The sequence below is a fragment of the Adiantum capillus-veneris genome, chromosome 13 (genome assembly GCF_014529385.1).
Source record: "Adiantum capillus-veneris isolate H3 chromosome 13, ASM1452938v2, whole genome shotgun sequence".
Lineage (NCBI taxonomy): Eukaryota > Viridiplantae > Streptophyta > Polypodiopsida > Polypodiales > Pteridaceae > Adiantum > Adiantum capillus-veneris.
This window is the reverse complement of record NC_140943.1, coordinates 64,553,721-64,575,970: the sequence shown is the minus strand read 5'-3', so window position 1 is coordinate 64,575,970 and position 22,250 is coordinate 64,553,721. Positions and strand designations below refer to the sequence as shown.

At 41.5% G+C, this 22,250-nt stretch overlaps 1 protein-coding gene, 1 non-coding gene and 1 pseudogene across 2 annotated transcripts; 2 read left to right on the top strand and 1 right to left on the bottom strand.

The window, feature by feature from the left end:
• Positions 1–7,981: 7,981 nt before the first annotated feature.
• Positions 7,982–8,052, bottom strand: TRNAG-CCC (transfer RNA glycine (anticodon CCC)). The gene has a single exon. It is a non-coding gene; the product is annotated as a tRNA-Gly (tRNA).
• Positions 8,053–9,513: 1,461 nt separating this feature from the next.
• On the top strand, positions 9,514–14,602 carry LOC147444155 (uncharacterized; annotated as a pseudogene).
• A 1,757-nt stretch (positions 14,603–16,359) lies between these two features.
• On the top strand, positions 16,360–18,621 carry LOC147444154 (uncharacterized). Its single transcript, XM_086528074.1, has 3 exons — positions 16,360–16,694; positions 16,772–17,016; positions 18,446–18,621. Exons 1-3 carry the CDS (start codon positions 16,360–16,362, stop codon positions 18,619–18,621), a joined length of 756 nt encoding a protein of 251 aa, XP_086384200.1.
• The last annotated feature ends 3,629 nt before the right edge of the window (positions 18,622–22,250 follow it).

Sequence of the window (22,250 nt, the reverse complement as noted above, 5' to 3'; positions counted from 1 at the left end):
CCTCATTCCCTTTGTGTAAAGGGAGCCTGTGTGTGTGTGTGTGGCTTTCTCTCTCATCCCCTAGCTTTGGGGCTCGCCCCCTCCCATGTAGGGATGTAGAAAGACTTTTAGGGCACACACAAAGCATCCAATTTTCCCTAGGGTTGACCTTTGGACACAACCTTTGAATTTTGGAACCTTAGCATTTTGGAAGTCTTAATGGGCTGAACCTTAGGGTATTTTTGGCCCATTGTTTCACATGGCTCTTTTGCAGATGGCCCCCCCTTTGGATCCCTATTTTCCCTCCTTTGGATCCCTACTGTGGCCGGTCTGCTAACTTAACCAATATTCTAGCTTTTTCTCCCTTGGCACTTCCCCACATTAAATGATCAGTTTAATATGAGAAAATCATTTAGGAGAATTAGATATTGATTATTATGACAAAGACAAAGACATCCAGAAGGGTGAAATGGCTCTTTGTTACAATAGCAATCTTGACAACACTTTTCAAAAGAAGTTTCAAATCAAGTGGCAAGGTTCTTTCTTGGTTTTGAATAGGTTTCCAAATGGCCATATCAACTTGTTGAGTTGGATGGTACCCCACACAAAGCACATGTAACTTGGTGTATCGATTCTATTTCTATTGCTAATCATGAATGATCTAGTAGACAGGGGGTTTGGCAAACTATGTTGCGTGTATTTTAGACACACTGTTTTTTTGTAAATTTGCATATATGGACAAGATTTTGTGTGCCAAAAGGGTGAGTGGATTTCTTTTTGTGGGATTTTTAGAGCAAGCACGTATACATGCAGTGCAAGTCGCTTGACTAATGCCAGCTAGCGATTGTCATAATTGTCCATTAGTGACTTTCTTGAAGTATGCCTTGTATATAGTTAGAACTCATGTAAAAAATTTTAAAAATACAAAAAATATCAAAACTGCAAGTCTTGGGTTGTTGTGGCTCCTCCATGATTTCTGATGCACTTTTTTTGTCCTCGACTGGTCTCTCCTACGTGTAACATTTGATGGCCTAAAAACTTGTGTGTAGAGGAAATTATCATGAACATAGTGGGCATTCCATTAGAATAGATTCCTAATGAGAATTACAAGAGTGCTTGGGTGGAGAGAGCAATAAAAAGCATAATGCCTAGTTAGCTAGCATGAACAATACTTTCAAAAGAGAGAGAAATTAAGCTATTGACAACAGTTGAGGACCGGATTTTCATGGAGCCAGTCCCCCCTCCAAAAGGCTTTGTATTATGGTTTCTCCCATCAAGAGAGACGTTGTACAATACAATTCTTTGTGCCCCTTCAAGACTAGCTAGTGCAATGAAGCTGAAAGTTTCATGCACTAAGCAAAACACTTAGCAAACACAACATCAATTATCCCCAGTCTAGAACTCACACACCTTCAAAGATGGTGAGAGCTAGCAGGGTATGAGAGTAGATTGAGAGGAAGAAGGAGTATCTTACGAGAAAGATGTACATCTCCTCACATAATCACTCATATTAGCATAGCTTAGCTTAGTAATTAGCATGGTAGAGGAGATGAGCATGCATTGAAGCTTGGATCTTGGTTGGATTTGCATCACAAAGCCAAGAGTTGTTAGTGTAGGCCTCCCTTCTCACAAGCTTGGAGTAGGTGGTAAGCTTTCCATTAAAGCTTGAGAAGGAGAGAAAGTCTTCTTTTCTTCACACATGAGATTGTGTGAGTGTGTGTGTGATAATGGCTTGCAAAAAATCATCCCCCCCTCTCTCTTGGGCGACCCCTCTTGCTATTTGCTCTTGCTGACCTCTCATTGGATCTCCCTAGGGCCTAGCCAATGACAATTAAACAGCATAAGTGATAGCCTTCTGACATGTGTCCCCCTTTCCCCTTTTGTGAGAGCTTTAGGTAATTTAATAATTCAACTAAACTCTCATTGGACCCCTTTGCCTCTTGGCCAATAGGAATCAGGCAATCCAATGGGCTGCTGAATGCTCATTGGACCCCTTGGGAAACTATCCAATAGTCTTCTAGAGGACTTAATTCTCATTGGTTCTTTTATTAAGTGTTTTTAAATTAATTAAACTAGATTTAATCTAGCCTAATTCTCATTGGTCCACCTCCAAGGCCATCCAATAGGAATTGGGTACACCTTGTGGGCATCTGGCCTAGGGAGCTGGCATCTGGCCTAGGGAGCTGGCATGTGTCCCTCATTCCCTTTGTGTAAAGGGAGCTTGTGTGTGTGTGTGTGGCTTTCTCTCTCATCCCCTACATGCAAGGCTCGCCCCCTCCTAAGTAGGGATTGCAAAGACTTTTTTGTACACACACAAAGCATCCAATTCCCCCGATGGTTGACCTTTGGACACAACCTTTGAATTTTGGAACCTTAGCATTTTGGAAATCTTAATGGGCTGAACCTTAGGGTCTTTTTAGCCCATTGTTGCACATGGCTCTTTTGCAGATGGCCCCCCTTTTGGATCCCTATTTTCCCTCCTTTGGATCCCTACAGTGGGTGGTTGGTCTGCTAGCTTAACCAATATTCTAGCTTTTTCTCCCTTGGCACTTCCCCATATTAAATGATCAGTTTAACATGAGAAAATCATTTAGGATAATTAGATATTGATTATTATGACACCTACGTGTGGTCTTGGTAGGGTAGCTTGCTATTTGCGCCAATTTTGCACATAGGGTGCATAGATTTGAAATTTGTGATCTTCAAAACTTTTGTTTCAAAAAGCATAAAGAATTTTTGAAGCTTGAAAGCATCCCTTTTGAAATTTTGTTTTAGAAGATACAGTGTGTTTCCCGTGGGGTACATGATATAGCAGTCCGCAAGTAGTTTGGCGTAAAGTAAGTTGTAGAAGCTTGCATGTTTTATGGTGTGTATATACTTTGAAATTGTGGTTGTAAAGAGGATTTTGGTGAAGGGGGAATCTATTTTCCTCAAGTGCATTGGTTAGCGTGTGCTATAATTCCATGCAAAGACAAATGCTACCTAGTTTCCATGGTGGTCTTTTGGGTGGGCATGTACTGTAATTCCATGCCAAGGCAAATGCTTCCTAGTTTCCATGGTGGAATTTCGGGTGGACATGTGCTTGCAAATTCTCAAGGGATCACTTATCTTTGAGTTGTGGTGTTGTGGGAGTTCTTTTTATACGGCTTGTGGTGCTGAATTTATGTCTTGAGCACTATTGAAAAACATTTCTATAGAGGTGCCCCTTGCTCTAGTTTTCCCACAGTGCCTACATAGAGAAACAGAGCGCTTTACCTCACACACCACTCATTTGTGTTATTTTTGTTTCCACAAACCAAAAGGGTAGTAGACTTTCTCTCCCACTTATGATTCAGTAAGTGGACATGAGGGGAAGCAAGGAAGTAGTTGTGAGCAACAAGAAAGAGAGTGCATTACTAGGGAATAGAGAGAGGATGATATGTTTTATAGAATCTCAAGTGAACATCCCAAGGTGATCCCAATTTTTTTTTTGGCTCTAGGTATTTATTTTACTTATTTATCAAAGTCTAGGGTAGGGGCTCTAGGGACACCTACTACTGGCATGTTATTTGCAAAGATTGATATATTATCTCTTGTAATGCAAGGATCTATGAATGCCTGGAGAAACACTACAAAATATGCTAGCAAGGTCCACTTCAATTAAGGGGGAAAAAAGATGCGTAGCTAGGGAATCAAACCCTGGTCAGTACGGTGGGAGGGTACTATGATACCACTACACCAGCTGCGCTTGTTGCACTTCCAGTCGTAGGCATCAATAAGAAGAGTAGAGCTTTCACACCATCAATGATGGACACCTTCTTTGGAACATCCCCGCCATTCTTAGACCTATTTTCATCCAGTTCTATTCTAACATATTCTCCATGCAAACTCATATCTGAGAACACTGTCTCTAAGGTTTAGATTTCCCTTTGCTTCATAGGGGGAGGTCAAGCGGTCCATGCAAAATAGGTGTAGAGAAACATTCCTTTTCTACTATCATACAAAGTGCATGCATTGTGCATACCTCGATGTCCACAAAATGGATCAAAACTTGGGGTTGCAAAGATACCTATCCCGTACTCTTCTCCAATATGGCTTGACAAAGAAATGAACCCCTTCCATGCAATACAAGTAAGGGATTTCTCTTGTTGTTCCTTTGGAAATGTTGTACATGTATTTCAAGGTCTTCAGGTCTCTAGCCATGTGCCACTCAATTGTGTAGGGACCCATGACCTCCACATCCGTTTTCTTTCCATTTCTTTATTTTTTGATTATTTTGTGGATTCTAATTTGATGAGTGCAATACATCAAAGTTCTTAGTTGGCACTTGAAAAGGTAATTTTAAAGTGTTTTGAATGCACATTCAAAAGCATACAGCCTACATAATGTCAGCTCAAATTGCACACCAAAGTTTCTAGGGTCATCCATTTCGATGCTTACTTATATCCACGGCTCTATTCATGAGTATGATTGTGACTCGCTCAACCTTCGTTTCTTTTACAAGCTCACACTCATTGAGTTTGATGAAAAACTTTAGGACATCGTTGCACTCTTCGGGAGTAACATTGAACAATTGCACAATGTATGTCTTCATGTCAATGAAATCATAAAAATTATTGTTATGACATATACCACTTCCTCCACTTTTGGTGATCTGTATGTCGATTCAATGCGGAAAGTAATTCCCATCATTGGAAGCACCTCCTCATTCACTTCTTGTCTAGTTTTATGAATATAAAAAGGGTTTGAAAGTAGTTTGTGTGAATCTTTTTTACCTGTTTTTGCATAGATCTGAATAGAAGGTATTAGAAAGATAAACCCTTTCCCAGTGGAATAACACTACAAATGACGCTACATACTTGTAAATGCTAGCATATCCTTTATTCCATATACCAGCTTCATCCAAAATTGAGAGAACATCTCGTGCATGGAGTTGGTTCTCCTTTAAAAGGTTGTCCAACTGTTTGGTAAATCATCGTGCTTGTCATCCAAGAGGCCAACAATATTTTTTCAATTCAATATGAGCATGTAAGGAGCCAAAGAGGTGGTTGTGCTACGCTCCACTTCCTTGTTAGAGTGAAGCAAAGATCTATGCATGCATGTCAAAAGTAAGAGACATGTCTTATGAACTTAAAGCTAAGACGAATAGATGGACTTACTTGATGGCTTGTACTCTTTTCTTAATACCTCCCAACCCAACCAAGTCCTCAATGTCCCGTAGTCTTGTTTCTTTTTGTCGAGGACCTAGTGTTGTTTTTTTTTTCTTTGAGTTGCTGCCCTTGCTACCATCGACATGCTAAGCACATTGCATGACTTTTTGGTGTAAGCATGGATTCCTGAAAGAGGGCACCCCAACTTGCTTTTTCCTTTAGGTAGCATATTTTATCATAATTCCTATGAAAAAATTGTTGGATATGTGGGCTTTTGAAGTATGACCCCTCTCTTGGTTATGCATTGATATATCATGGTGTGCATCAACTGTTGTCTACATGAAAGGTGGTTGGAAATTATTCATGGATTCATGTGATGCATAGGTGGCATCTTATTTATACATGAGGCCAAATTTTTGCCCATCTTTCTAGGTCAGATGCTATTATGACTTGTATTGCACATGTCAGGCCAAGGGCCACCCTGGAGGTCAAGGACCTCCGACTGCCCAGTGGAGAAGGGATCTTGCTAGCTAAGGGGCTATAAAAGGGTGGTTGGGCAGAGGACCGTTCATGGTAGTTCCCAGGGTATTACACTAGTATCAGAGCATGAGAAGGTCGTGGACCTATTTTGAGAAGGATAAGTTTTGCATGTTGCATGCAAAGCAAGGAAGAAGACGCCGAAGATTAGAACCGTGAAGTCGGGAAGAGAGGGAGTGTTGACCGCAACAGATGTGTGTGAACCTTATGCCTGTGGTTCGCCCTGCGTTTCTGAGCATTTTTTGATTCTTTGGCACCATGGTTGAAGCACTACACAGAGAGCTACAAGCTCCCCTACATCCTACTCGTCGCCTACATGCTGCCATGGTTTTCTTTAAGTTTTTTTTAAAGGTTTCTTACTACAACGGCCACCCACAGTTAAGGGGTGGCCACTCCTCAATAGTTAAGGGTGTGCTCACCATGGCCGCCGGGTATCTCTCCTCGGCCATAGCTGTTACAACTCCTCCAACGGGAGGGATAAGTCCCGAGAAGAACCCATGGGGTTTTGAAGATCATCAAGAAAATTGCAGAATTTCAAACAATTACAGTTTTGAACTCTCCAAGGTTGCATTGCAATGTCCAATATAAAGGTGAATAGTGGCAAGTTGTGGTGACCTGCATAAACATGCAAGGGTATCCGCGAAGGGCTCATGTTTGCATGGTTGCGTGAAGCACGGACTTAGATAACCTCAACAATATTGGGTAGGTAGGCGGGATTTAGAGTCAAGAATCAAAGGAAAAATCTCCAAGCACTCAAGGCAAAGATCCGACGTGTTGTGTGACAACTTTGAGACCATGTGAAGGCCCGGTCTTTGTCTCGGCTCTATTTGCGGTGACAACATCTTGCAGATGTGTCCAGAAAGTTCCACTATACATAATCTCTCTCTCTCTCTCTCTCTCTCTCTCTCTCTCTCTCTCTCTCTCTCTCTCTCTCTCTCTCTCTCTCTCTCTCTCTCTCGCGATTCTCCCCATTGCTCTATGCTTATGCATCGTCGACTTTGACATGGTATCAGAGAATTGGCCCGTTGACATTGGGAGATCACACAAAAAAGAGGAGCTACGGAGATAGCGAGTGGAGGAGAGCATGTTCATTGGCGAGAAGAAACCCTCAATCAATGTTTTGAAACACAAGTGGCAAGGGGGGTAGCGTTCTTGCATCAGCAAAACATTGATGAGCCGGCAAATGGTGGCGCACAACTATGTTTTGAGATGTAGTCGACGGTGCTCAGTTTTAGCAGCATTTTGAGAGGTATCTTTGGCTAATTTGGCAACCATGCGAACCTAGTGTCTTGAGATGCCATGAATGTGCCTGGGCTTTGGAGCCTTCAATTTGCGGCGTTTTGAGACACCCGTAGGAGAGGTGTTGGCGGCGTTTTTCTTTTTATGCTCTTGTGTTTATTCAGCATTTTAAAATGGTGTGGCCATCCCTCACTAGCGACAACTGTTTGGCCTCTTATTGGAAGTGTTTTGAAAAATGCATGAACAAGCGGACTCACTTTCCACCGGCGTTTCGGCATGAAGCTTTGGTTGTTATGGTGTGCTTGGTAATTGGAGACCTGTGTTGACAACTCGGCCTCGACATCAAAACGGCCCTAATGCTTTTAAACTGAAAGAAGAAACGGGACCAACTCATAGCTATGGAAAGTGGATCGACCAGCACCGAGTTGCGACCTATGCATGACCAAAGTTCTCAAGGAAATCATCATTTTGCGTGGCTCGAGAATGTGAAGAGAAAAAAGCAAATGCACGAGCGAGCTCGACGGCAGAGGCAAGGACGGTAGAGCGAGTGCTCAGGTAGCTGCCTCGGTACCCACGAAGTCGGCGAGCCGTTGTTATGAATGTGAAAAGACGCTTTGTTTGGCTCGAGAAGCACGAACCTACAAGAAGACAAAGGCAAGCTTGACAGAGAGAACCATGATAAAGATTTGACAAAAGATTGGCATGGCACACGTGGTGGCGTCCACAGTGCCAGGTTTCTAGTGAGCTAATCGTTGCCGCAACTAGCTTGAGGCAGGGAGCAACAAAGAGGGGCAAACAATGCTCCCTAGAAATGATTTGGACCCATGTGTTGGTGGAGTTCAAGTAATCGGTGTTTCAAGCAAGGCACATGCATTTGGCAAGGCACCAACGAGACGTATAAAAGCATTATGGATGTGTGGTGGCGCCAATCCATTGTTGCAAGATGGTGTCTTATAGAATTCTGGAGTTACTCATGTTATGTAGCAAAAGCTTAATTAATATCTTATCTCTTGCAATGCACGCACGGATCCTCGAGAAACGCTGGAAAAAAAAAAAAGTGCTAGCAGCGCCACTTGAGTCGGGGGGGCAGAAAAAGGTGCGCAGCCGGGGAATCGAACCCCGGTCAGTACCGTGGGAGGGTACTATGATACCACTACACCAGCTGCGCTTGCTGACAGTAGCAGTCGAAGGCGCTATTTGGTTAAAAATCTCAACATATATTGCAAACAATTCCTTACACATCCTAGTAAGTTTCTGGTTGCGTTGAAGGTTCTCTTTATATGTTTTTTTCACGGAAATCTACAGCCTCTCACCATCAAGACAAGAGGTTGGGGGTTGTGATGACGCGATCGATGCTCAGCATTGAGCCTAAACAAAAGGCATCTCGTAGAAATAAAAGTTGGCCTTTAACAACAGACATGCTGAAGCTGAAATGTTCAGCAAGGGCAAGCGCAACATGTAACGAGAGGAGCTGCCTCCATGTCCGGTCGAAGAAATGTGAGGTGATATCCGTTGCAGTAGGTTCCACGGCCTGCGCTCAAGTCTTCTCCTGAGTTTGCCCTACCCACCAGATTCATCCCCACCAAGTCCTCCGCCTTGTTTGCTCTACCTGCCCATTCATTCAATGAGATCGATCAATGCAATGTCTGCTAAGGGAAAAATTTCCATAGCCTGTGCGTGACCATGCTCGGTCACGTTATGCCAAAAGTACCCTTGAATCTCTGTGTTTGGCATCATGCCAGCAGATTGCATTAGCTGATAAAATTCCTAGAATCGAAGGCCATTCATCCCCACCAAGTGCTGAACTTAATTGCTACAACATTCTTCTTTTCCATGTGAGTGTGAATATGCTTTCCATTTCCATCCTCCATGATACACAAGAAGCTGCATGCAGTGCATATCCATCAATCAATCAATGAAGACTCATATATTATAATCACACATCCATCTGCGGCTAATATGCCCTTCACATGGATCTATCCATTATTTGATGAGAGAAGAAGAAGAAGAAGAGTATTTTAACATCGTAGGAAACTATCCGACAGACCTTTGAGAGAGAGACAGAGAGAGAGAGAGAGAGAGAGAGAGAGAGAGAGAGAGTCGTTCGCGGAGATCAAATATGACCTATGGGACCAAAGATACATGTGATGCATCATGTGTGGGGATAATATGTATTCTCAATGCTCGACTAATCAAAGTGGGCCTAAAGCCATATCGTGAAGGAATTCTAAATTTTTGTGCAGAAACGACAAAAAAACAGAGCCAAACCGTGGTGTCCACACACAGAGAGAAACGGGCACTCACTGATCCACCTGTGGAGGTTGTCCTCGCCCACGAAATCAGTCCCACGCCATGGCGAGCACATCCACGCTATCTGGGCTACCTTCCAATCATTTTTGCAGCACTTTAGAGGGACGAAAGCTTCTCCACCATGTCATGGGATTCGGTGTTGAATGGGCAAAACAAGCTCACCCTCTTGTGACTGGGAGACCAAGCAGTACACGGGCAAGGTTATGTCCTATAACTCACAAAAAAGATTGTTCAAATGCATATTCGTGGTGGTGATGAGACCGCTTACATGTTGTCATGGGAGTTTATATGCATTTACACTATATCTCAAGAGAAAACCATGTTCAATGTGCGTAATGAAAGTGCCTTTTATGTTGATGATGATCTCTCCTTGGTTGAATTTTTGGCATGTCAAAAGAGGGGAGCCAATGTATTGCCATGTGTGGAAATGCCGATTTTCCTTGATGTGGTTGATACGGCTTGTGATGATGCCCATTTGATGCATGTTATGGACATTATGGATGATGCGCTTACTATTGCATGTATGTGGAAGAAATGAATGAGGAATTGCGTTGCACTTATACGCCCGTACCCAAAAAAGTATATGTATTGAGGCGGTCCGGGGCGGGCAACAAGAAGAGCGGCCTCTAGACACCCTTCACGGCTCCCGTGCTGCTCAATGAAGCTAGGGCACAACACAAACACAACCAAGCAAAATTCCTAGCCAAACCCAACTTAAAAAGGGCACCACATAGTTATGGATGCGAACTAGGACGCAAGAGAGTGTCCTCGGACTTAAAGGAGACACGCAAAACACACACAAACAAGCAACAATTTTCTATAGAAGGAGGAGAGAAGGAGCCATTGAGAGAATGGAGAGAGATGGAGAGTGAGGTTGCTCAAACAATTGTCTTGCAATTCGAGAGGTGAAAGAACACCTTGCTACACTGTCAAAGAGCCTGCATGGAGACTACACCAACACGTGCTCAACACTTTGCCAACACACACATCATCTTACGTTGCGGGAGACCTCTCACCACTCAAACCTCTTACAATGAACTAGTATTAGGCAATAGAAAGCAACCAAAACACTTAATCTCACAAGCTCAACTGAGAAATTGCGGCATACACATCACCTCAAATCTTTGACTGCCATTGCACAACCGGATGGAATATGAAATTGGAGACAAAATCGCTCCTTTGGAGCACCAAGACCTCAAATTTATTGATGACTGTAAGGATAGGTACAATGGTGGTTTGATATGTGAAACTCTCACACTCTCTCACTTCAAAAATGTAGCATCAATGCTATCGTGCACTAAAGTGTGAATCTCACACTATACTGTCTACAACCAAATTTCTCTTCACGCCTCTAGTGCTAGAATGCTATCTATGTGTGTTTACAATGAAGGGAAGGGGTCTATTTATAGGTTGGAGAGCACTTATTTGGATAATGGATAATTTGAATGACACGCTAACAAATTGAGCTTAGCCTTTTTTGCAATTTCAAAATGAAGTGGGCCTTTCTTATCTCCTTGAGTCACATGCATGTGGGCTCAAGAGAGAGAGCATTATTAATGATGGTGAATGAAAAAGGAGAGGAAAAAAAGAGGGAGAAAGAGAGTTCTACCACTACTTATCCTTACTTCATTGAGGTGAGGTGCTTTTGTCATTAGGGTTAGTGATTAGTAGGTTAGTAATTATGATTACAATGAGGTGTACACAAGGTGCATGACAATGGTAAAATGCCTTAAGAAGATATTGAAAATTAGGGGGATATATGGAATCGGAGAGGAAGTTCACCTAGTGACACCGGTGGATGAAGGGTCAATGTGAGATAGTGACGTTGCGTCAAATATTTGAAGACTTCAAGGTCCTCTTACTGAAAATCCTTCATTTGCAGAGATAAATCATATCCAATTTGCTGTTTTTTTGTAATTTTCATGATGGTGAAGAAGGAATGTGAATATGGGAATAGGTGTAGAGATATATGAGAGTATGTGTGTGTATCATGGAAGCTATAGTGAAGAGAGGGAATGAGGATGGTGAAGAAGGTGATAAGAGTCATGGAATGTGCAGGTTTGGGTGTGGGAAGGAGAGGGAGGAGTGTGTATGAGTGAGTAGGTGTGTGGAAGGGTGAGAGAAAATAGGAAGACTTTTGGGTGTATGAGGTAGCAGTTTTGAATTCGGCCATAAAATTTATGTAAAATCGCCCTTGACTCCAAGAATTCTGAAAAAAATTATGAAAAATACTTCAGCTCTTACGAGCTACATTTTCTCTTTTGGACATATCCTCAGATTCGGAGCAGAAGAGGGCTCCTATAGCACCTCATAAGGCTTGAAGTGGGCCACTATTTGATTCTTTTTCCTTTGTAGCTTCCAAGTGAGCCCCCCATACTCAACCATGACCTAATTTTGCCAAGGAGCTTGCACACATGTATGGTATAGAATAAGTATCAAATAAGGTATATATGTGTGAGTCAAGAAGATAGGTTAGCTAGTCATGGATCTCATGAAGAAATGGACACATGGGATGCATGGTGGCAACTAAAAATATATATGTGAAAAAATAAAAGGAGGAAAATCATGAGGGAAGGGACCCTCAATTATTCTCTAGTTTGAGTGATTTATGGAATTTATTTGAAGATGAAACCTATGTAGTTGTGAATATTTATCTGGGAGGAATGAAAAAATATGACGGAGCTCATAAGGTGATTGGTGAATTTTTACGGTGAAGTCACACAAAGTTTTTTCAAGGCTTGTGTGAGTAGAGCTTAAGGGATTGAATGATAGTAAAACATGTATAAGAAATGACACACAATGGAAGCTAGCTTACTTAGGCCTGATAACACACACCTAGGAATATATATTTACATAAATACAAAACATTTTTAAAAAAACCCTTTATACTTAGGTCCTTTATTTGATGGATAATATTTACATGTAAAGAGGACCGTAATATTATAAATTCATTTTTTTGTCTCCTAGCCCAATGACTCGCTCAATGATTTAATAAAGAAATGTGATAAAAACCTTAATCGCACACACGCTATTTACAATGAAAAAGTGAGCCTAGTCATTGTGCTAGGGTGTTTTTGTGGGGTGAAGTGGCTTCTTAAAAGATATTATGAGAGCCGAAAAAACAGCTATCAGTATAAAACGCCGTTATACTCCAAAATCCCGTATAATCACCGTATAACCGTTTTTTTCTTTTCGATCGAAATATCTTTTGATAAAAAAGTCTTTCAATTGAAAAATATTTTATATAAGAACCGTCCCCGATTTCGATCGAAAGCAGTGGACAGAGCATGAGGAAGATTTTGGGACAGGCAGAGCTTGAGGTAAAATTTTCAACTTGTCCTCTTCTTTTCTAACTTGTTTTTGTGTGTTTTGCCAGACTCGTGTGGTGCACTTGTTTTACTCTCACCACAGAGTTGGCTTGCAGGTTATAGGCCACTTCGTGGTGTGTAGCCATCTGGCTCACTCCAAAGGTGTGTAAAAACTAGTCACTTTTCTCATGTTGTGCAGCCACTTGGCTCACTGCAGAGAAGGGTTTTAGGATAGACTTAGATTCTCACTTGTATGGCGCAGTTGTCTATCTCTCACCACAGGGCTGAGTTTAGGGTTTAGTGGTTGACTCGTGGAGTGTAGTAGGCATGATGATACACATATCACTCCAGAGTGACCTATAGGTTGCTCAATTTTAGATCAGCTCAAAGTATCGTTTGTTTCCCGTAGACACACAAAAGTTTTGTTCGTCAAACAAAGAGTGGAGAGATGCATAGTTTATGACCTCTTCATCTTTGTGTGACGCACTGGTTACTCTTGTGTTTCGAACTCCAAAGACACGTCATTGTTCATCCCTAGATGACTTGGTGTTGTCTTCAATGTAGATACATACGGTATTTGGCTTGCATATGAGATTGTTAAGTTGTCTGCCGTTGATGTTTGTGTTGTAAGTTCGACACACTCCATCAGGGATTGGATTAAGTCACATCATCGTTCTTACTTACATAGAAATATGAGAAATACGTTTGTCTACCTCAGAGTGGAGAAATGCATACCTATGCCCTCTTCATCTTTGCATGACACGCCTTGGACTTTCTCACTCGTGGATACACACTCATTAGTAGATGACTTGGTGTTGTCTTGGATGTAAACATGTACTATGTTTGACCACGATCCGAGATTTTTTCAATGTCCGCTAATGGTTGTGTTGTGCGTTCCACACACTTTTTCCGTTGATGGTTGTGTTGTCCGTTGATGGTTGTGTTGTGTTGCCCATTCCTAGAAGGCCAAGTGCTGAACCTAATTGAGCTCCACAATGCTACAACATTCTTCTTTCCCATGTGAGTGTGAATATGCTTTCCATTTCAATCCTCCATGATACACAAGAAGCTGCAATGCATATCTATCAATCAATCAAAGAATACTGATATCTATAATCACACATCCATGTGCGGCCAATATGCCCTTCACATGGATCTATCCATTATTTGTTGATAAAATAAGAAGAGTATTTTAACGTCGTAGGAAACTATCCCAAGAGACCGTAAAGATCTATCCGACGGACCTATGTGTGTGTGTGTGTGTGTGTGAGAGAGAGAGAGAGAGAGAGAGAGAGAGAGAGAGAGAGAGAGAGAGAGGGACATAGATTTTATTATCGTTCTCGAAGGTCAAATATGACCTATGGGACCAAAGATACATGTGATGCATTACGTGTGGGGATAATACGTGATTTTCAATGCTTGAGTAGTAGTGATGAGAATCGCAATGGAGAGCCCACAATGACACCCCACAATGTGTCTAGGAGAGGACAGAATATAGATCTAGGTCATGGCTGAAAACTATGATGGAAGCAAGTTCAAATGTCAGCAAAAGCTGAGCACTCTAGTAGTGTGTGGTACTCAAACTCGTGAACTCGCAATGAGCATAATGTGTGCAGTCAATGGGACTCTTCTCCAATGCCCCAACGCCCCATCTCACATCAAAAGGAGTAGGAACAATCCCAAGAAGCTTATTAACACTAGTCCTGTAATTGGAAACTCAAGTGTTCGTCAAACACATGCATTTTGTCCAATTATTTGCGATGTACGTGGCGTTAAGCCAATTTTTTCACAAAACGTAGTGTAAGGTTAGATTATGACTCAAAAATATTGTGAAATTTTGCTCTGGGTCAAATTGTCATTGCTAGCGGTAAAAATTACGAGATTTTTGTGCTCTCGTTTTCCATCAGCCACCTTGCATGTCTAGGAGTGTCTGGTGCACCTCATACGGCGTGTAAAAGACATCGACCTCTAAAGCATGTCATTGTGGGTAGAGGGCGGCCAAAGGCCCAGCACACCGATTTGCTTTTTGATAGCAATGCTAATAATGTGAATGTGGACAGTCATGATGCATCCGAAAATGCTGAGAGGAATCATGCTTGAAGGTATTAGAGTTTACACCACTCTACTAGTTCATAATGGTTTAGGCCATATGTGTCTCGCACCTAAAGCATTTGTGGTTGCACCTTTTAGATATCTAAATATCCATTGCATAGCTCACCAATGTTCTTTACGTGGATTAACCATGAACTACTCGTAACTCTTTACTGCATTATGCATGTGCAACATCTGGCCTTGTCCATACCACATCATGCCTTAAAGAACCTACTATTGTAGCATATGGAACCTTAAACATATAAACTATCTCCTCTTGTGTCTTTGGACACATATCCTTATTGCGTATAAACTCTTACTGCATATGGAACCTTAGACATATAAACTATCTCCTCTTGTGTCTTTGAACACACATCCTTATTGAGTTTAAAGAGACTAGCCAAAGGTGTAGAAACTCTTATCTAGCCTTATCCATTCCATGTCATGCAGTATAGAACCTACTACTATAGTATATGGAACCTTAGGCATATAAACTATCTCCTAATTGTGTCTTTGGACACATATCCTTATTGGGTTTAAAGTGACTAGCGAAAGGTGTAGAAATTTATTTTTCATTTTGCATTGCAAACCTTTCTAGTACCTTCTTGATGTAATCCTCTTGAGATAGTGTCAATGTCTTCTTAAACCTGTCCCTTGATATTTTAATACCAGGGATCCATTTTGCAGCACCTAACTCTTTCATTGAAAAAAAAATAGAGAATTCCTCATTTAGATCTCTATATCTTGCTTGTTATCACTTGCAATTAGCATGTCATCAGCATACAACATTAGGATGACATATTTGCCATCAACTAAATTTGTTGTGTATACACAGTGATTTGAGTTGCATCGTTTGAATCCCATGATCTAGCATCTATCAGTTGAATTTCAGGTACCACTCTCTTTATGCTTGCTTTAAACCATACAAGCTCTTTCTTAACATGCATACCATTTTCTCCTTGCCCTTTTCTTCATGTTCCTTTTGTTGAAGCATGTAAATCTCCTTCTCCAAGTTGTAATGAGAGGGACTATCGTGTTTACATCCATTTGCTCAAGATTCAAGTCTTGAATAGCATTTTGTCTATTTTTTCAGTGCACACTGCACTAAAGCCAATTTTTTCGTAAAACATAGTGTAAGTATAGATTACGACTCAAAAAATATTGTGAAATTTTTCTTTGGGTCAAATTGTCATTGCTAGCAGTAAAAATTACAAGATTTTTGTGCTCTTGTTTTCCATCTGCCATGGAGCTTTCACCTTTTGGGGCTGAAATGATGAGAGCCGTTGGATCTCCGTGGGCATTCAGTGCATGAGATTTTGAGAGCTTTGACTAATCAAAAGTGGGTCTAAAGCCATATCATGATGGAATTCTAAATTCCTATGCAACGAAAAATAGAGCCAAAACTTGGTGCAACTCACAGAGAAACGAGCGCTCACTAATCCACATGTGGAGGTTTTCCTCGCCCACAAAATCAATCCCACACCATGGTGAGCACATCCACACTATCTGGGATACCTCTTCCAATCGATTTTGCAACAGTTTAGAGGGACGAGAGATTCTCTACCCTGCCATGGGATTCAGTGTTGAATGGGAAAAACAAGCTTGCCCTCTTGACTGGGAGACAAAGCTGTACAAGGGCAAGATTATGTCCTATAACTCACGCAAAATATTTCCAAATACATATTCGATGGTGATGAGACTGACTACATGTTGTCATGGGAGTCTATACACATGTACATTGTATCTCGGGAGAAAACCATGTCAATATGCGTAATGAAAGTGCATTTGATGTTGATGATGATCTCTCCTTGGTCAAATTTTTGGCATGTCAAAAGAGGGGAGCCAATGTATTTCCATGTGTGGAAATGCCAGTTGTTTTTGATGTGGTTGATACGGCTTGTGATGATGCCCATTTGATGCATGTTATGGACACTATGGATGATGCGTTTACTATGCATGCATTGTCTACACATGTGGAAGAAATGAATGAGGAAGCCCCTTTCTTGTCTACATTTGCTTCTACTTGCAACTATGCCTGTTGTAGAGTGTCTGGTGCACCTCATAGGGGTATAAGTGAGGTTGACCTACAAAGCATGTCATTGTGGGTAGAGGGCAGCAAAAAGCCCAACATGCCAATTTTCTTTTTGATAGCCATGCTAATACTATGAATGTGGACAGTCATGATGCATTCGAAAATGCTAAGAGGAATCATGCTCGTACAATTCATGATGCTAATGGCGACGTTGAAAGTAGTCATGCTCGTGGAAAGGGATACAAGATTTTCAAGAAGCGTGGAAAAGTGAAAAATCCCCTTGTCAAGAAAGGTCAAAAATCAAATATGCATGAAGCATATGATTTTGTGATGAGCATGGATCTGTGGAAGAAGAAGGCAAATGCGAGGACGAGCTTTTGGAGGCCAAAAGGTCGGTCTTGCAGAATAGTGACGAGTTTGATTGGTCTAATGTGACTATGCCTACATGGAAGAGTGGTGAGTTTGATTTGGTCTAATGTGACTATGCCTACATCTAATGTCACCAGTTTCAATCAAAAGCAGTGCTTGAGGAAGATTTTGGGACAGGCAGAGCTTGAGGTAAAATTTTCAACTTGTCCTCTTCTTTTCTAACTTGTTTTTGTGTGTTCTGCCAGACTCGTGTGGTGCACTTGTTTTACTCTCACCACAGAGTTGGCTTGCAGGTTATAGGCCACTTCGTGGTGTGTAGCCATCCGGCTCACTCCAGAACTATATAAAAACTAGTCACTTCTCTCATGTTGTGCAGCCACTTGGCTCATTACAGAGAAGGGTTTTAGGACAGACTTAGATTCTCACTTGTGTGGTGTAGTTGTCTATCTCTCACCACAGGGCTGAGTTTAGGGTTTAGTGGTTCACTCGTGGAGTGTAGTAGGCATGATGATACACATCTCACTCCAGAGTGACCTATAGGTTGCTTAATTTTAGATCAGCTCAAAGTATCGTTTGTTTCCCGTAGACACACAAGAGTTTGTTCTTCAAACAAAGAGTGGAGAGATGTATAGTTTATGCCCTCTTCATCTTTGTGTGACGCACTGGTTACTCTTGTGTTTCGAACTCCAAAGACACGTCATTGTTCATCACTAGATGACTTGGTGTTGTCTTCAATGTAGATACATACGATATTTGGCTTGCATCTGAGATTGTTAAGTTGTCCGCTGATGTTTGTGTTGTGAGTTCCACACACTTCATCGGGAACTGGATTAAGTCACATCATCATTCTTACTACATAGAAATATGAGGGATACGTTTGTCTACCTAAGAGTGGAGAGATGCATACCTATGCCCTCTTCATCTTTCCATGACACGCCTTGGACTTTCTGATTCATAGATATGCCACTCATTAGTAGATAACTTGGTGTTGTCTTGGATGTAAATATGTATGATGTTTGACCATGATCCGAGATTTTTTAATTGTCTGTTGATGGTTGTGTTGTGCGTTCCACACACTTCATCAAGCATTAGATTGATTAAACTATCAATCAAAATAACAACAATGTCCAAGACTTGTGTTGAGCGTAACTCACACAAGCTGGGTTGTTCACATTCACACTCTGATTATTTACGTGTATTATGTAACGCACATAACAGGGTCTAGTTCTTGTGATGAGCGTACCTCACACTCCTGGCATGTTTACGTCTCTCCATCTCTCTCTTTGTGTATTCTCCTCTCTATTGTACAATGAATTGCATTCATAATATATCGTCGTTTGCTATGATTTAAGTCAAATTGTGTATGGAATTTGAATTAACAAACATGACACGAATTTGATAATTTCCCCTCTTTTTTGACAACATTTATGTTATAAAATTATATTTTGCAGATATGGTGGATATTAAGCTGACAAAACATCAACAAAAATTCTCCTTCAAAGTGATAGTACGTCACTTTCATCACATGTCAGAGCCTGAGCTTCGTCGTTGCCTAAACCCCTCTGTTCTGGAACAATATTACCAGTTCACAGAGGTCTTAGCGAAGTCTGTCTTTGAGCAGCTTTAGCACGCATTTACGCTTGCTGCTTTTGACATATCTCTAATGACATCAGGTTCATTATTGAACATGGTCAAGCAGTCTATTGGACAGATTGAGAAGATTTTTCAGGATCTAAAAAATCCTAAAATCATTACTTTGTCAGGGATACCTACTCACATACAACTTGTGCAACAGTTATATACTGAGTTCAAGAGCAAGGGAAAGTTGGAAAAAGCAGCAAAGCGCACGAGAGTGGAAGTCATCTCTTTCGATGCTACTGCAGATCTAGAAACTACGGTTAGAATAGAGTCTATTACTAGTGCCACTCTCGCTCTCGATCAGTCTCAGCTCCCCCCTATAGTACATCTTTTTCCAGAAACTACAATCTTCAACATACAAGCTCCGCAAAAGGGAGATGGGCACACGTGAAGCGTGTAGGTGTCACACACCCTACATCTAAAGAGCCACTGTATGCGACAAAAATCTTCAAATTCCACTTGCATGGACCCATAGTGGATCAGCAGGTCAAGGACGGCTTTGGACATCGCTCATCGCGGCATTATTTATTCACTTGCCATGGTCCGCCACATAGAGCGTCCAATGCTCATTTCACGTTTTTGGAAGTAGTGGATAAGAGAGTGCACTGCAGATGCCAGTCAACCTGCCATTTGCGATTATGTCCACAGAAGGAACAATAGATTTATTCCAAGATAACATTTTGCAGATAATAAACGCTCTTCTAGACCTTGAAGTATCTACATGCACACGACTATCTCCACAATGATCTTCACTCCCGCAACATGATGCTTCAATTTGGACAAAAGGGGGTCTATGCAGGCATTGTGGATTGGGGGTCATGTACAAAGACCAGAACAATGGCATGCTTTCCTCCTCTCTGCAACTTGCAAATAGAAACTAGAAAGCAGAACGAGAGAGATTTTCTATGGGCTACCCCAGAATGCATATCTACTAGTCCCCCTCCATGGAATAAAGCCATGGATATCTACTACACGTGTCATACTTGTAAACGACTCTTGAAGTGCATGGAAGTACCAGAAGCGCAAAAAAAAGGATTTTTTATGCAATGTACTTACCCACCTTGAGAGTGGCAAGCGAAACAATCCCTTAGCTTGACCTAACGCTTTTGATCTTTCCCTATGTCTAAACGGTGCCCATAGAGTGGGCTATGACATTGTAATGATTTCTGGTCTACGACCAACTGATGATTGAAGTGATGAATTATTTATTATCCTCTTTAGTTGCGCTTGTAAATTATATAATTGATCAAGTTATCTTGTCTCTTTTCAATGATAGGGTGATAAATATTATGTCTCGTTATTGCTGCAAGATTAAGTTATCATGTCTATTTCTTTGAAGATTTGAAAGTGATAACCTGTTAATTTTACGACAAATCTCTCTCATGATGACATGTTTGCTTGATTGACAGATATGGAAGAAGAACTTAACCACACTGAAGCACATGCCATCTACAAAGAAGAGAGAGAGCGTTATCATCTCAGGAGAAAGGTCTTGAAGCTATTGCACGGATCGAAGAGGACGATTCCGGGTTGGAAGGCGAGCCTCTCAGCCTTAAGGAGTGCATGAGCTAAGTCCAAGCCACTTTGTGCAGCAACATTTATTTCGAATCAGCGGCAATGCCAGGGAATCAGCTCATGTAAAGCCATCAGATTTGCAACACAAAGGACTCGCACGAATGTTTCTACCAAGATTCATACATCGAGAGAGAGTTATGCCACACAACAACCAAATGACACTCTAGTTTATATAGAAATGCTATGTTCACGACATCCTTGGGAGGCGTGTGGATTGGTCAAACCGCCCCAAGACTCTGGCGTTGAGCATGGTCGGTTTGTAGAGAAAGTGGTTGCAAGTCATGCCAATAATCCAATGTCTCCATGCAAACGTCCCATAGTTCTGCTTCTCGAAGAATCAGAGACACTCGTTGCATTGGCAAGCCAAGGGCAAGATCTTGCAAGCCAAGGAGAGACACCTGATATTTTGTGCGGCAAAATCCTTGAGCTTGAGAAAGAGCTATCAGAGGCCCAAGCCAATCTGCAACAGTATGCAGCACTCTACGGACCATTGCCAGATCAGGCTGGTCCTTCGCAGCAAGGACCTCCATGCCCATCTCCTACACTTGAAAGTGTTGAGTTCGACATAGACAAACTATTCAATGAGCTGACTCAATCTTTGGGTTAAGCACTTCGCTCACTTTACCCCTATCTATTTTCGCAAAGGGCTACAGTTTTTGTAATCACATTTCATCATTTATCCCCTCAGCCCGGGGCGGTCACTTATCAAAAGCTTCCTATATCACTTGCGTTCAAGAGGTTATTAATAATACCTCAATATACATACTATATTTACATTACGTGCCTATTTAAAAAACCCCCACCCCCCTCTGTATGTATACATTTTGATCTTTTAATAATCCTCTCCGGTTAACTCACGTGATAGCATACACATTCTAAAAAGTGACCGCCCCGGGCCCCTTAGTTGGCCATTTTTGTATTCTCGATCAAACAAATTGTATTGTATTGTAGTCAACTGTAATTATGACTCTTATTGCAAAAGTAACTTGAGAGAGAGAGAGAGAGAGAGAGAGAGAGAGAGAGAGAGAGAGGGAGGGAGAGAGAGAGGTGAACATGTTGTAGTGTAAAATGGGCGATGTGTCATAATTTTCACATACTCACAGTAAGCAAAACTTATAGACCTTAAGTCATACATCTTCATCTCCATCAAACACACCAATCATATCATCTATTTCATACATATCAGAGCATTCTAAAGCTATCTCCCATTCCATATCATCATCATCGTCTACTTCCGTTGCTATAGCTTCATCATGGGTTTGAAAAACACCATAGTACTTTTGTGCTGCTCTTGTCGCAATGTTTATTGGCTTATGAATGAGTATCATGCTGCAGAAAACATAAACCAAATCAGCAGCACGTTGAGGATGAAGGCGGTTTTGTTTCTTAGTATGCATAAAGTCAAAAGCCAACAAGTTGCTCTCACAGCTTCCACTTGATGCTGCAATAGATAGAACCATAACAAAAATGGGTTATAGCTCTACTTTCTCCCCACCATAGTCGTTCCACCATAGAGGTGCACTTGTGTGTGCAATGGCATCTATATGCCATGGATCCTGGAACATGCCAGTTCTATTAGCATAATCAACTCGCTCTAATGAAAATCAGGCTTCCCATCCTCTTGTCCTAACAGTTGCGAGCACACTGTTTTGAAGTCACTCATGACTTCTTTATTGGAGGATTGTTGGTGCATTTGAAATTTAGGATCTAATACAAATGCAACACCATGCAACGGCGTGTGCAATTGCACCCATCACTTATTAGCACCTATGATTATGGAAGCTTTGTCCTTTGCACCAAAGCTAGCATGTTCTCTTACTTTGCGAAATGCCTCTGACATATACCAATAGACTTGACCAAAGACAAAAGAGTCTTTGTCGACTATTCGCAAAAGATCTACAAATGGTTTGGCCAGGGTGACAATTCTCTCTACATTGCGCCAAAAAAACTTGCGAGTTCACAAGCTGTACACACCTTGTAGCTGCCTCTTGGTAGCTAGGATACTTGCTGAGCCATGCATCCCAGCATCTATCAACTACTGTT